The 14,406-nt window shown below is 42.8% G+C and overlaps 1 protein-coding gene across 2 annotated transcripts in view; it reads right to left on the reverse strand.

Moving 5' to 3' along the window:
* Positions 1-9,924, reverse strand: part of IGBP1 (immunoglobulin binding protein 1) — a 28,674-nt gene extending 18,750 nt beyond the window's left edge. Inside the window, exons 1-2 of one of the 2 annotated variants that reach the window (XM_055338444.1) lie at positions 9,246-9,924; positions 7,912-8,205 (exon numbers count right to left, since the gene is read on the reverse strand). In XM_055338444.1, coding sequence (XP_055194419.1) covers positions 7,912-8,205; positions 9,246-9,436 — 485 coding nt within the window. In that variant the 5' untranslated portion in view covers positions 9,437-9,924. The remainder of the gene's footprint in view (positions 1-7,911; positions 8,206-9,245) is intronic. The other variant, XM_055338445.1, reaches the window with a different exon arrangement.
* Positions 9,925-14,406: the final 4,482 nt, after the last annotated feature.

Raw genomic sequence — 14,406 nt, forward strand, 5'->3', positions numbered from 1 at the left:
AAGGAAACAAGCAATGCCAATATTTGCAAGAGGTTCTATGAGGTAACAAATATGATGATCCTGGAGTGGAAGAAAGCTTGGTTTGAAGTGTTTGAGAAATAGAAAGTAGGCCAGTGTGGCTGGCATAGAGTGAAGAAGAATGATAGTAAAATGAAGTGAGAGAGCCAGGGCTACAACTTGTAGAACCCTGTAGGCAGTAAGACCCCAAATATCAAATACCATGATATTTTGAGACAGGAAAGCCACTGGAGGCTTTTGAATAGAATACATGACATGAACAGAGTGACATGAAAACTTTTTTTATATGGGTCACTCTGGCTGTTGTGTGGAATGCAGACTATGGGAGGAGGAGGGGAGAGGCAAGGATGTAAGCACGGAAATCAATTGATATAGTGCTACAATCTAGATGAGACAGTGACTTGAAATATGGAGGTGGGGAGATCTGCATGTATTTAAAATATAAAAGATTTACTGGGTGTAAGGGCTTGAGGGGGAGAGGGAGAGGGCACAGGCGAAAGAAGTCAAGGAAAAGTTCCATGATTTCCAAGAAAAGTCTTTTGATATATCTATGACTGGAACCCCACTCTAGATCTCCAGAATCAGATGCTCCTCTGCAGGTGTTCACCCAAATCTAGAGTTCTTAACCTGAGGTGCATGGATACAGTTTAGGGGGAGATGGGTCATGAATTCCCCGGAATTTTATGCAGAATTTTACTTTTTTTGGCCTGGAAGAGGTCTGTAGTTTTCATCAGATTATCAACAAGGTCCATGACCCGTGTAAAGTCAAGAACCACTGCTCTGGAGACATTCTTTTATTATGTAGACTTTTTAGGTTCTTTTGCTCCTTTTACCCAACAAGTGGAGTAATTTATATAATGTTTCAATTTTTTTTTTATTTATGATAGTCACACAGAGAGAGAGAGAGAGGCAGAGACACAGGCAGAGGGAGAAGCAGGCTCCATGCACCAGGAGCCCGATGTGGGATTCGATCCCGGGTCTCCAGGATCGCGCCCTGGGCCAAAGGCAGGCGCCAAACCGCTGCGCCACCCAGGGATCCCTATATAATGTTTCAAATAACTGTCACACAGCATCATCATCAGTAGCCTCTGAGCAAAATACCACAAAGGTAAACTACTAGTTCATGAATGCTATTACAGATATTACTTGAGAACATTTAATTCTGGTCCCACTCCTACCCCCACCCTCTTTCTTGGATGTACCTACAACAGGAAAAAACCTACCAAAGCCTTAGAATGTATATAATCCAGAGTAAATTCTGGGTCAGTCTACTGGTCCTCTGAATAAGGTTCGTGTGCTTCCTTTCCCATTCTCTGCAAGCTCGCAGTCTAACTGCACTCAAAGGCTTCTTCATTTCCTTCCTTCTGTGACTTCTCTCCTGTCATCTTTGAAACTTTAGCTCCTCCACTCCTGCTTTTTTTAGGGCAGTGTTTTTTAAACCTTTTCGTCCTAGCAAAAGAACCCTTTCTTCTTATGAGAGCTTATTTGGAAATCCAGTAAGTAGCAGATAAAAATCCACTTTAGTTAATCAGAGGACGGTTCCTAACATACCCCCTACTCATGCCCAGGCACTGTGTGGTGGATTCTTAGAGCTCCAAGAAACAGATTGAAAACCACCGTCCTAGACCTTTTATCACAGTTCTAGATTTCCCATGGTGAGCCATTACATGGAAACACTGCCTACCGCCTTAGAATGCCTGTCACCCTTCTGACTCTGGACAACTCTCCCCATTCCCTTTTGCTGTTCTCAGGCTGCTGTAGAGAGCTAACAAATTATAGATTTGTGTCACATGAATCAACAACAAATTCAGATGATCGAACTTTGCCTGAGTGGTCACCCTTGCTCAACTACCCTCTTGTTCATCATTTGTGGACTCCATGCCACCATCAGTCACCAGATAGCCAGCCAATGTAGAATTCAATTTCCCTCTTGACCTTAAAATCTCTGTACTTTCATCTTTCCTCACCTTTAAGGAGCTAACGTTGTTTTTACCAGGGTGATGTCTTTACCATTCCACTTTTGCTATCAATCCTGTTCCCTACCCAGATTTTCCCAGGCCTCAGTCTAACAATCATCCTGTCATCAGCAATTTTTTTTCACTCTACTGGTGCCCTTCCCTATCCTAGAGAACATCTTCCCTCAATCTATGTTCTCTCCTTTCAAATGACCACTCTTCTTTTCTGTGCTATAGTGGAGCGAACTGGGAATTTGTTTTTTTTTATTTTTTTTTAAATTTTTTTAAATTTATTTATGATAGTCACACAGATAGAGAGAGAAGCAGAGACACAGGCAGAGGGAGAAGCAGGCTCCATGCACCAGGAGCCCGACGTGGGATTCGATCCCGGGTCTCCAGGATCACGCCCTGGGCCAAAGGCAGGCGCTAAACCGCTGCGCCACCCAGGGATCCCCGAACTGGGAATTTGAAGACCTGAGTTTAAATCCTAGCCTGGACACTTAGCAGGTGTGTTATCTATGGACAAGTAAATTCTCTTATCCCATTTCCTTAGCTCTAAAATGGAGGTAACAAGATCTGCTTCCTGGGGTTAAGAGGATCAAATGGAACAATACACACGAAAGTACTTCATTAGCAATGAGAGAATACAGATGCCCTTAGGGGACAGGAAAAAGGAGGCCAGCAGGGGCTAGATGATGCCCCATCTATTAAGTGGAGGAAATTGGATTGGCCACTCCAGGTCCATCTGACTCCAAAGTTCAGGCTTTATGTGTAACACCATACTGCTTCCATCTTTCTGATGACCACTCTATCCGCTCTCCCAAGATATTTCAAGTACCTACTTATTGGGTTGGGCCCCAAGGATACAATGATACAATTAGGATACTAAAGATGCAGTGAGTGGAAGTCTCTGACCTTTAGGAGTTTCAAATCTAGAGAATGATAGTTACACTGTGATAAGTAACACAAACAAAGTGCTACAGTATCTGGGAGGGGGCTTGACAGGGAGAAGTTTCAGAGTACATAACATTTGCTCTCTCTCTTCCCCAGGCTTCTATAAGCACTTCTATCTACACCTTGCTGGGTATTTTACCTCTGATTCCTCTTTCTTCTCCCTTAACTTGCTCCAAGGTTTTATGCTAGGCTTTTCTTCTCTCTACATGTTTTTCCCTGGTAAACTATCCATATCCACCAAAGCTCCTAAATTTTTTCACACTAGTCACCAGCCTCCTAAGTTTTAGTTACATTTCCACCTGCCTATGGACATGGCTACCCAGTTGTCACTTCAGAATCGAAGTTCAGTTAGGTCAAACACTAGACTCATTACTTACCCAACTTCTACTTCTTTATTTCTGTCACAAGAACGGAGGTGCAGTTTATCAACCAGACTCACACTCTCATAAATGAGAATCAGAGAGAGGGTATGTGAAGAAAGGAGTTTTGAGAGAGGATATGCTATACCATTTAGGTATGTTTTATGTAGGATGATATCAGTATGTACAGTCATGGCATGGGGGAGGACTTCTAGAAAATAAACAAGGATCTCAACAATGTGTTTTCAAATCATATAAACGCTTCTTGCAAAATAATACTTTTGACAGCTGTCACTTCATTTTCTTCTCTTCTTTCCAGCTGAAGTACTATTATAACATGTTAATTTGTCTTTCTGCCTCTCCCTTCCCTTTCAGGATTCTATATACATCGCTTCTTTCCACAGACCTCTGACCACAGTAGTCTTAGCTTCTGCTGAACTATTCTGTGTTTCCTGTATACACCTCAAACTACCCTGCTGTGGGCTTTTGCTCATGTTGTTCCTCCTGCTTGTCAACAATACATGTTTCTTAAGCATCTCTTATATGCTAGGCCCTGTGCTAGGCATACCACGGTAAACAAAGAAACAGCTCCAGCCCTCAAGGAGTATACATTCTACTAGAGTTCAAAGACAAAGTCCAGGAAGACAGAAAAATGAAGAGCATTTCATGCAAAGAGAACATGTACAAAGACTATAGAGGGGAGGAGCCGGGTCTGTGCAAAGAACTAAAAGAGGGCGATTATGGTTGGAGTCTAGTGAACGAAGGAAGACTGAGGAGAAGCAGGTGCCAGATTGCGCAGGTCCTTGCAGTTAGTGTTTTAGCTATTCCAGGTAAAGTGTCAGCAGCCTACGCTGAGGTATGACAGTGGAGATCCAGAGAAACAGGACCTAAGATTCATCTTGTAGCTAGAATTGGCAGGCCTTGCTGGTGGACTGATGTGGAGAATCAGAAGGGAAGAACTGAGGCTAACTCCTAGCTTCTGGCTTAAACACCTAGGCAAATTGTACTGCCACTCACTAAGATGGTGAAGACCACGGTGTGGGGGCACATCAGAGGTTAAATAACTAAGGTTTCAATTTAGGTCATGTTAAGTTTGAGATGTCTGTGAAACATCCATGTAGGGTGTTGGAAGTAGCAGTCTGAAGGTCAGGAAAGCTCTGAGCTAGTGATTTAAATGTGGGATCCATTAGCATAAAGGTAACACTATTATTTTGTCCAGCAGATATTTAAAAAAATGTTCAAAGACAAAGCTTCCTAGCCAAAGAAATGCAAATAAAAACAATGACATACCTTATTTGGTTTTCCCAATTGGATTTTCTAAGTGTTAACATCTAAGACCAGTGCAAAGGGACATATTCTAAACTTTGTTATTGTTATATTAACAGTCTTAAAATATTCAAATGCTTTGATCTAATTACTGGTCCTTCTGGAGATCTAGCCTAAGAAAACAGTGACAGATGCTGTTAAAGATGTCTGTTCATACTACTACTTAGAAGAGCAAAAACAAAAAAACCCCGAACCTATATATAGTCTAAGTATTTGATGTTAAAGGATTAAATAACTATGGTACAACTATGGGATGGAACCATTAAATACCATGGTTTCAAAAGGCATGAGGAAATGCTCACAATACAATGTTAGGTTTGAAAAGGATAAAAAAAAACTATATACAGTATTACTCCGAATTTATTAACTAAAATATCTGGAAGGAAATACATCAGGAAGTTAACAAAGATCTGAGTGCTAGGATTAAGCCCTTTTTAATTTTAAAAATATTATTTTTCCAACTTTCCACAATGAGTATTATTACTTTTATATTCAGGAAAATCTGTAATTTCTGTTTTCAAGCACAATTCAAGGCTCATCTCAAATGTATTACATACTGAAACCTCATCTTCATCCCTCCAACCAGATGTGCTTACTTCCTGGTCTTTCTCTACCACCCTGTATATCTCTATGGCATTTACAGGCCTTTTTTGGATGTACTATAATTATTTGGATACCAAACTCACTGTTTGAAACTTTCTGTTATATGCCAATGGGTTGCCCTTATCTTCTGACAAAAGACAGGATGCTGAATTCCAGTTCCTAGCAGTCTATCTTACTCCCTCAAAAATTATTCACTGTCACAAACTAACCCTGAACCATACTTTCTTATTCTTTATAGACCATATCACTCGAAATTACATGATTTACTAGCTTATTGTCTGTCTCCTCCACCAAAATAAAAGCTTCACGAGGGCATGGATATCATCTGGTTCTCCATTACTTAGAATAGTTTCTGACACACAAAAAAAGGCCAATACATATTTGCCAAATGAATGAATCAACTTTCAGCTCTTTAACCCAGACCTCTCCTGTGAGCTACACACTACCGGATACCTCTACCTGGATGACTCCTAGAACACCTTAAATGCAACACGGCTCAATACTGAATTCATACATTCTCCTATCCCCTGATGTGTTCTTCCTCCTCTATTCCCCATCTTAAGGAGTTCTGCAAGCCATCCACCTATGACAAACATCCCTTGTTGCTTCCATACCCCACCTTCCAGAATCAACTGATCAGCAGGTTTTCTGAAGGGTCGACCCTTGTAAATAAATATATCCCTCTCATCTTTTTTGCCATTGCTGTAGTGATGCCTCATCACTTGTGACCTAACTCTGCTACACTGCTTCCTAACTGCTGCCGGTGTGTGCTAGTTAAAATGCAAATATGAGGGGCGCCTGGGTGGCTCAGTCAGTTAAGTGTCTGCCTTCTGCTCAGGTCATGATCTCAGGGTCCTGGGATGGAGCCCCACATTGGGTTCCCTGCTCAGTGGGGAGTCTGCTTCTCCCTCTGCCCCTACCCCCTGCTCATGTGCGCTCTTTCAGATAAGTAAAATCTTAAAATAAAAATAAAAATGCAGGGCAGCCCCGGTGGTGCAGCGGTTTAGCGCCGCCTGCAGTTAGGGGTGTGATCCTGGAGACCCAGGATCGAGTCCCACGTCGGGCTCCCTGCATGGAGCCTGCTTCTCCCTCTGCCTGTGTCTCTCCCTCTCTATCGCTCATGAATAAATAAATAAAAAATTTTTAAAAGATGCAAACATGACCATGCTACTCTTTTAAAAACCCCAAAACCTCTAGTGGATCCCAGTCACCAACCAAAATTTAGGTTCTTTAGGATGGCCTACTAGTAAGTGACATCTTACTACGTGCCAGATACTATGCTGTTTTTGTGTGGTCTATCATACTTATTTTTCTTAATCCTACAAGACAGGTACCCTTATTACTTGCACATAATTTCACACATGAGGAATCCTGAGGCTCAGAAAGGTTAATATGTCACCCAAATTACAATGGCTTGTAAGTGAAGCTGGGGCTCAAACCCAGGTCTCTGACTCCACAATCTGTTCTCAGCTACAAAGATATAACAATAGCCAACTTTGAGTACTTACTGCATCCGCCACTGTGCTAAGTGCTTTTAATGTATTAATCCTTTAATCTTCAAAACCAGTTTATGAAGAAAGATCCATTATTATCCAATTTTACAGCTGGGAAAATTAAGGCACCAAGAGATTAAGCAACTTACTCAAAGTGAGAGTGATTAAATGGTGGAACTGGGATTCAAATCCCTCCCCAAGTTCTTAGCAGCAGGGCTGTTCCTTCACCTTCCTCACACCCCAAGCTCTCTTTGGTCTGGACCCCACAACGTTCTTCAGCATCGTTCCTTCCATTTCTCCACCTGCCTACATGTTCTAACATTATCTAATTGCTTACAGTTGTTCCCTATCCACACACCCCACCCTAGCACTGTAATCTTAATATCTTTAATATCTCTGTAGCTTTATTAACGCTATTACCTCTGCTGGCTAATGCACTTCTCTCCTCGTCCTCTAGATAACATTCCTATTCATCCTTAAACAATTCATCACAGGAGTTACCTCTTCCAGGAAGCCTTCTCCTCTCTCCTACTCTCTCTTTGGTTAGGTGCCCCTCCTGTCTGCTCTCACAGTACCTGCGCATTTCTCTATCATATCATTTTTTATGGCTAGTTTGCTTTTCCTCACCAGACTATAGGTGGAGACCACCCATACTCATACAAACACCCACACTCAGTTTCTAGCTCCAGTGCCTGGAGTAGCTCCTAGACACTGAGCACTCATTAAATGTTTTTTAAAACTGCGAGTAAGCAACTTGTTCAAGGTTACACAACAAAGCTGTGCTAGGATTAAGATCAGCTGAGGATGTTACACACTGATCCATTACTCTTTGAGAACTTCTCACTCAGTGGATCATCAGTGGATTATTGCTACAAGACGCTGTGCCCTTCAGAGAGATCTACCCCATTGTACATATGAATAATGTTATGCTGTGATGTGGGAAAAGACTGGGAGATTCTATGCTAAACTAGATTCTACTGCTGGGAACCACAAGGTAGCAGGGGCTTGATGGTTAGGTATGACCATCTTATCAAAAGCAGAGGTGTTTTGAAATACTCAGGAGGGTTGACTGTCACCAGGCCTAATGCTCAATATGAACCAAGAGTGACAGATACCACTGTTGCCCTCACCACCCCCAAAAAACATGCACCACCCCCAAAGCACTGCCACTGGGCAGTCCTCAAGGTACAGCTATTGACCCACCTCTCTATTTTAGCCTGTCTTTGAGATGCCATAGCAACGAGGCTAGGATAGGCCATGGAGGAACTAGCAGTGTTATTATCAGTTGAGTTGTTCTTGGTTTTGGGCAGCTCAAACTCTGCCACATGATAGTACTGGCACTGAGTTAGGTAGTTTAAAAAGTGTTCTCGAGCCCACTCCAAATGATCTAGACGCTTGCTGGGGTTGACTTGTTTCATGGTGAGCGCTCCTTGAAATGCTGGCACCATCAGGTACTTCAGGTCAGTGGAAGCAATCTCTTCCAAATCTTCATTTCGGCTGGAAAGAGCAAAGAGGAGGCTGTGAAGCCTGGACGGGCATTCACACTGTAGCCCTTGCTTCCAGGGGGAGGAGAGGGCTGCGGTGGGTGTGTGGCGGGAGAAGGCAGGAGGAATTAAAGTAGCTGACCCACTCACACCCAATGCTTATGCAAACAGCCAACCTAGGGAGCAGAGTCGTGGGATATCAACTATCTCGAAGTCAGGTGGAGAATAAACGATCTACATAAGATCGCAGTGGGAGGTAGGAATAAATGGTTCCTAGGCCTTTTATTTTATTTTTATTTTTTTAATAAATTAATTTTTTATTGGTGTTCAATTTACCAACATACAGAATAACACCCAGTGCTCATCCCGTCAAGTGTCCCCCTCAGTGCCTGTCACCCATTCACCCCCACCCCCCGCCCTCCTCCCCTTCCACCACCCCTAGTTCGTTTCCCAGAGTTAGGAGTCTTTATGTTCTGTCTCCCTTTCTGATATTTCCCACACATTTCTTCTCCCTTCCCTTATATTCCCTTTCACTATTATTTATATTCCCCAAATGAATGAGACCATATAATGTTTGTCCTTCTCCGATTGACTTATTTCACTCAGCATAATACCCTCCAGGTCCATCCACGTTGAAGCAAATGGTGGGTATTTGTCATTTCTAATGGCTGAGGAATATTCCATTGTATACATAGACCACATCTTCTTTATCCATTCATCTTTCTATGGACACCGAGGCTCCCTCCACAGTTTGGCTATTGTGGACATGGCTGCTAGAAACATCGGGGTGCAGGTGTCCCGGCGTTTCATTGCATCTGAATCTTTGGGGTAAATCCCTAACAGTGCAATTGTTGGGTCGTAGGGCAGGTGTGTGGAGGTTCCTCAAAGAGTTAAAAATAGACCTGCCCTACGACCCAGCTATTGCACTGTTAGGGATTTACCCCAAAGGTTCCTAGGCCTTTTAAAGGGTCTCCTCCACCCAGGCTCAATGGCTCCACCCTTGGTAACCATTATTACCTCCGTTCTCAGACTTTATTACCCTGTCCCCCATACCTGAACAGGTCGAGCTGCGATAACATTTCGGCAGCCTTCTTAAGGATGTCTAGTCCCTTGAACACCTTATCCTGGATTATGCGGGAACCGGTGGGTTCAGTCGCTACTTCCACTTCGTCTAGAAGCTGCTTGCTGGTTTCGAACAGCTCGGGGAGCCGCGGTAGCAGTAACTCGTCTTCGGCTGTTGCCATCTTGGGAGAGGGAGGAACGCGGAAGACCTCACTTCCGGGGTCAAAGGCAAACTTGGGAAAAAAGAACTCGGTGAGCGCAAACGAAACCGGAAGGAGGGCCGTATTGGTCCAGTCGCTCCATTGTTACCAAAGGGTCAAAGAACTTCCGGAAGCCGTCGATCGCCGACCCTGGCAACTGTTTCCATAGATTCATTTTTGCATGCGGCTGCCTATCACAAGTAGTAGGCATCTGCTAAAAGCAAGCAAACTAACAAGCACAGCACCGGGTGCTGTTTTGCGGGTCGCTGCCCGTCGCTGACGCCGGGCTGGGAAGTTCCATGGGCTCTGAGCTTAGCCCTGGCGTGACCAGGTGGAATTCAGAGAGAGCTGCGGGAGCCGGCCAGGAGCGCGCCTTACCTCTCGAGGCGCTTCCCTGGTTGAAGGGCCGCGGCAACCAGAGGTCCGGCAGCAACGCCGCTCCCCGGCTTCGGCCGTCTGCGCGTGCAAGTGCAAAGTGCCAGTGGCGCCCCCCTCCGGCTTCCGTCCATCCAGCAGCCGCGAGAGCCCCGGGCTTCTCCCAGCCAATCCTCGCCCGTCCTCTTCACGTCATCCCTCCTACACACACGCACCCCCTGCATCCCCCTGGTAACCTGAAATTCTAGTCACTCCATAGCCAGCTTCCTCTCAAAAGTTACTTATTTTGTGAGACCTTCCTTGAGCTCCCTTCCCCCGCCAAGCCACTGAAACTTTTTACTTTCTGTAGATCTCTGTCAGAACACCTACGACAGTGTGTTACAGTTAGTGATTTCCCAAGCTATCTCCCTTACCAGAATGAGTCTAATTAATTCTTACACCCCTCCGGCTAACCTAGTGCCTGGGTCTTATCTAGTGCTCAGTGTCCTAAAAATGGAAAAGTAATTGTTCGGTTGGGACTCGCCCAAACATGTAGGGCTGCGCTGTTCAGTAGGATAGCTCTAGCCATATGGGACTATTGAGACCTTGAATGTGGCTGTTTTGAGGTGAGATATGCTGGAAATGTAAAATACCCAATTTCGAACACATCACGGAAAAAAGAGCATCAATTATCTCAATTTGTAGACTGACATGTTAAAATGTTAATATTTTGTATATGTTGGGTTAAAGATACTCAAATTAATTTCAGTTGTAGCTTTTCACTTTACCATGCCCACTAGAAAACTTAAAATTACATATCGAGTTCATATTATATTTCTACTGGACAGTACTGATGTAAAAATAGAATTCCAGGACTTTGACAAAAGGGGTGTCATTGCTTTGAATGGATCAATATAAATATATATGGATTACTTCCAGACACGCCCCCAAATTGTCCTGGGGGGTTTAAGTTGAGCAGAATACACACTGCCTAACTTGGAAAATAAGCTTTTTAAACTAAATATATTTTAAACTAATTATAGTTGAGAAGAAAAAAAAAAGTTCACGTAAAAACGACTAGAGGGCAATATAGGACAGTACAGAACCAGGGGATCTGTTGTATTGCATAGGCTGTTGGGAAACTAAGCAATGACAAGTCATTCCATGCTAAGAGTACTTCAGAAAGCTTCTCAGACATGATATGCAGTCAGAGAATTTCAAATCTGGAAAGAGACCTCAAAAAGCAGAGGAAAAAACAGACCAGAAAGGGTAAGCGACTTGCCCAACCAGTTGTGACAAAGCCAGTGGCTTTTAAGGTTCAGTTGTTTTTAACCCATAAATCTTCTCATAAACCTCACCTGGCAATCCCTCAGCTTTAGAAGCTGAGGAAGAAAGGTGGCTCTGACGAATTACCTATTTGATTTGTCTGGCACCTATAATTACTCTAGTAAACTGAACTTTCCAGGTCAGTCTCAGCCAGGAATACAAAGAAGAAAGATAGTACTTGGGGAACTTGGAAACTCAGTAATTGTGAGACTAAGGATAATCAGTTTCCACGCAGTTGCTGTTGCCTAAGAGAAAAACAAATATATGCAGAATTTGAATTTGCTCCTCAACTTTGTATGCCCCTTTTATTTTATTTATTTATTTATTTATTTATTTATTTATTTATTTATTTATTTATTTTTTGTATGCCCCTTTTCTATGGCTTTCAAAATGACAGTCTTTATGGGAGTTGCCAACTGATGTCAGAGTGCATATTTAAATTGTCATGTTAAGTATTGTGTCATATCTTATTTTGAGATAACAGCTTAAAAAGTGGTTAGAAAAAAGGTAGTAATAAAAATGAATTGCTTACTGTGTTTCTGTGTATAAACACATTATCATTAAAAGCCATTTTTAAAAAAAATCCTACTTTAGGGAAGCCAGAAGATCCCTTGGAAATCATGCAAACATAATGGTACTTAAACTTTTTGTAATAGCAGAATTCATTTTCCAAACCAGATTTGAGAGTGGCCCATAATTTCTAAAACAGCTGCTGTGTTTTAAAGTGGATACACAGAGGCCTGACAACTCAGCCTCTGGCCCACCTCTTCTCCCAACCTGCTCAGTGGTGCCAAAGGCAACAACGTACCTCTGAGAGATTCAAGGGACTCTAAATAACACAGTATAAAAATACTAATCTAGCACAGCCCCCTCATTTTGCAGATAAAGAAACTGAGACACTGGGAAGTCAGGTGACTTGCCCAAGGTCACACAGCTAAGATGATTAACTAAGCAACAGTATAAAGAGTGAGTTGGGATGAGGTGAAACTAGAGTTCAGGAGAACAGTGGAAAGCATTTTAAGTAACCTATACATGACTGTAGAACTGAGATGACTGCATGTATTTTCTGGTGTGACTCCCTGATAGACATGATGGGTGTTCATTGGTCATGTGTGGATCTTAATACAGATTTGTGATCTTGGAAAACCAATTGTGTGATTGATGAGAGAAACATTAAAGTAGACCTTTACCTGCCTGTCTGAATTGATGTGCTTGGCATCTCAGAACTTCTTTAGTCTGCTTTAGAGATCAGCTGCTGTTTTGTCCCAAGCGAGTAATACCCTACAGATATTTGGATCTGAAATGCCAGCAACTGATTAATACTCTACAGATATTTGGACCTGAAATGCCAGCAACAGCACTAAATGAGATCAACTTGTGTTAGAGGGTAAAGCCAAGAGCAGGCTATAACTTGCCAAAAATTATTTGGGGAATCATTAGTTTATCCTTAGGGTTCAAACTATCTTCACCAAATATTTTTTTTAAGTAATCTCTGTGCCCAACATCGGGCTCGAATTCACAACCTCAAGATCAAGAGTTTAGTGCTCTACCGACTGAGCCAGCCAGGCACCCCTTCACCAAGTATTTTTGAGATCTGAATTTGTCTAACTAGTGGCAAGTTTATTAAGCTGGGGGAGGAGTGGGGTCACCTAGGGAACCATGGGAAGTGAACCTCTCTCTGATGCTAGAGGGCTACTGGGGATTCACTTAGACCCATTGAAATATTTTCACTGTTCTTCCATGTACCACCTCAATTCATCTCTCATATCACTTGCATGTCCCCATACTTTGGGAAAGGCTGGACAATTATACAATAGTCCCTTTCAGAGCTACTGTGGAGCTCAGTTAAGACCCTGTTGTCTTCGTTGACCTCACTACCTGCTACGGAGGGACTCAACGTTAAAAGAATCACGTGCCATAATAAAAATGCATAACCTTCTCTGAGTGCTCACTTCTTCCAGGTGACTATGCAAAGTACTCTACATGCATTTTCTCAATGAATCCCTCACAACTTCCAGGAGAAATAGATGTTGTTACAACCTTGTTTTACAGAAGAGGAAACTGTGGCTCAGAGAAGCTAAAGTAACTGGCCCCTGGTATTGGCTTATACTGGGATTTGAACCCAGCTCATTGAATTTAGATCCAATTCTAGAGCTCAAGCTCTTAACCACTACACTATACTACAGAAGAGGGGGTAGTTTATAGACCCTGGTGGAGAACAAAAGAGGACACGAACATGTAAACGGTCTGTGTTAAGAGCAAAAGGAAATAAGATTGAATCAGTAAGCTGGTCCATGTTATGGAAAACATATAGTCAGCCAGGGGAGTGTAGATTTGGCAAAAACTATAGGGAGACATCTGGTTCAATTAAGTATTTATTGTGTGTATTTTAGTGGGCCAGCCACTGTGTTAGCTGCTGTGATATACATATGCATAGTCTTTGCTCCTAAGGCTCTAACAGCTAAGGTGAAGGAGAGAGAGATAACAAATGATTTCAGTGTAATGTGGTAAATGCTGTTATAGCGACACACGGAGGGTGTGATGGAAAACCCCCAGGAAGGGAGCCTAGCCAGAAGGTTCATAGAAGGACTCCTCAAAGGAGATAATGCTGAAACTGAGTCTTGAGTGGTGACAGCATGTGGGGGGAGCCTGAACCATTTTCCTACGATTGGAACTTACAGTCAAAAGCAACAACAGGTAGGTGATTTATTCATTCATACTTTATTTATTGAATGCCTGCTAAATGCAAGACACTGTTCTAAGGCACTGGAATGAACAAGGCAAACAAACCCTCTGCACTCATGGATCATGAAAGGCAAGCAGGGGCTATTGCATGCTCATTTGTATAACACTTATTTTGAAAGAACTAAAAGTGTCAACTGAACTCCACAGTAGCTCTGAAAGGGACTATAGTAGATATAGTTGTCCAGCCTTTCGCAAAGTATGGGGGCATGCAGGTGATATGAGAGATGACTTGAGGTGGTACATGGAAGAACAGTGAAAATATTTCAATAGGTCTAAGTGAATCCCTAGTAGCCCTCTAGCATCAGAGAGAGGTTCACTTCCCATGGTTCCCTAGGTGACTCAATTCCTCCCCCATCTGTCACCATGGAAATGAGAGGCTTCATTTCTCTGATTCTCTTACTTCCACCCCTAAGTGAGCCTCAGAAAGCTCCCTCCCCATCTCTGTGGAAAGAATTACATGCTCCTCAACCTTTCTGCCAAATCATATCCTGCTTCTCAGGCTGTCACCATAGAAACTAAAAGTTTCA

Source organism: Nyctereutes procyonoides, unplaced genomic scaffold (assembly GCF_905146905.1).
Source record: "Nyctereutes procyonoides isolate TBG_1078 unplaced genomic scaffold, NYPRO_anot_genome, whole genome shotgun sequence".
In the NCBI taxonomy this organism is placed as follows: Eukaryota; Metazoa; Chordata; class Mammalia; order Carnivora; family Canidae; genus Nyctereutes; species Nyctereutes procyonoides.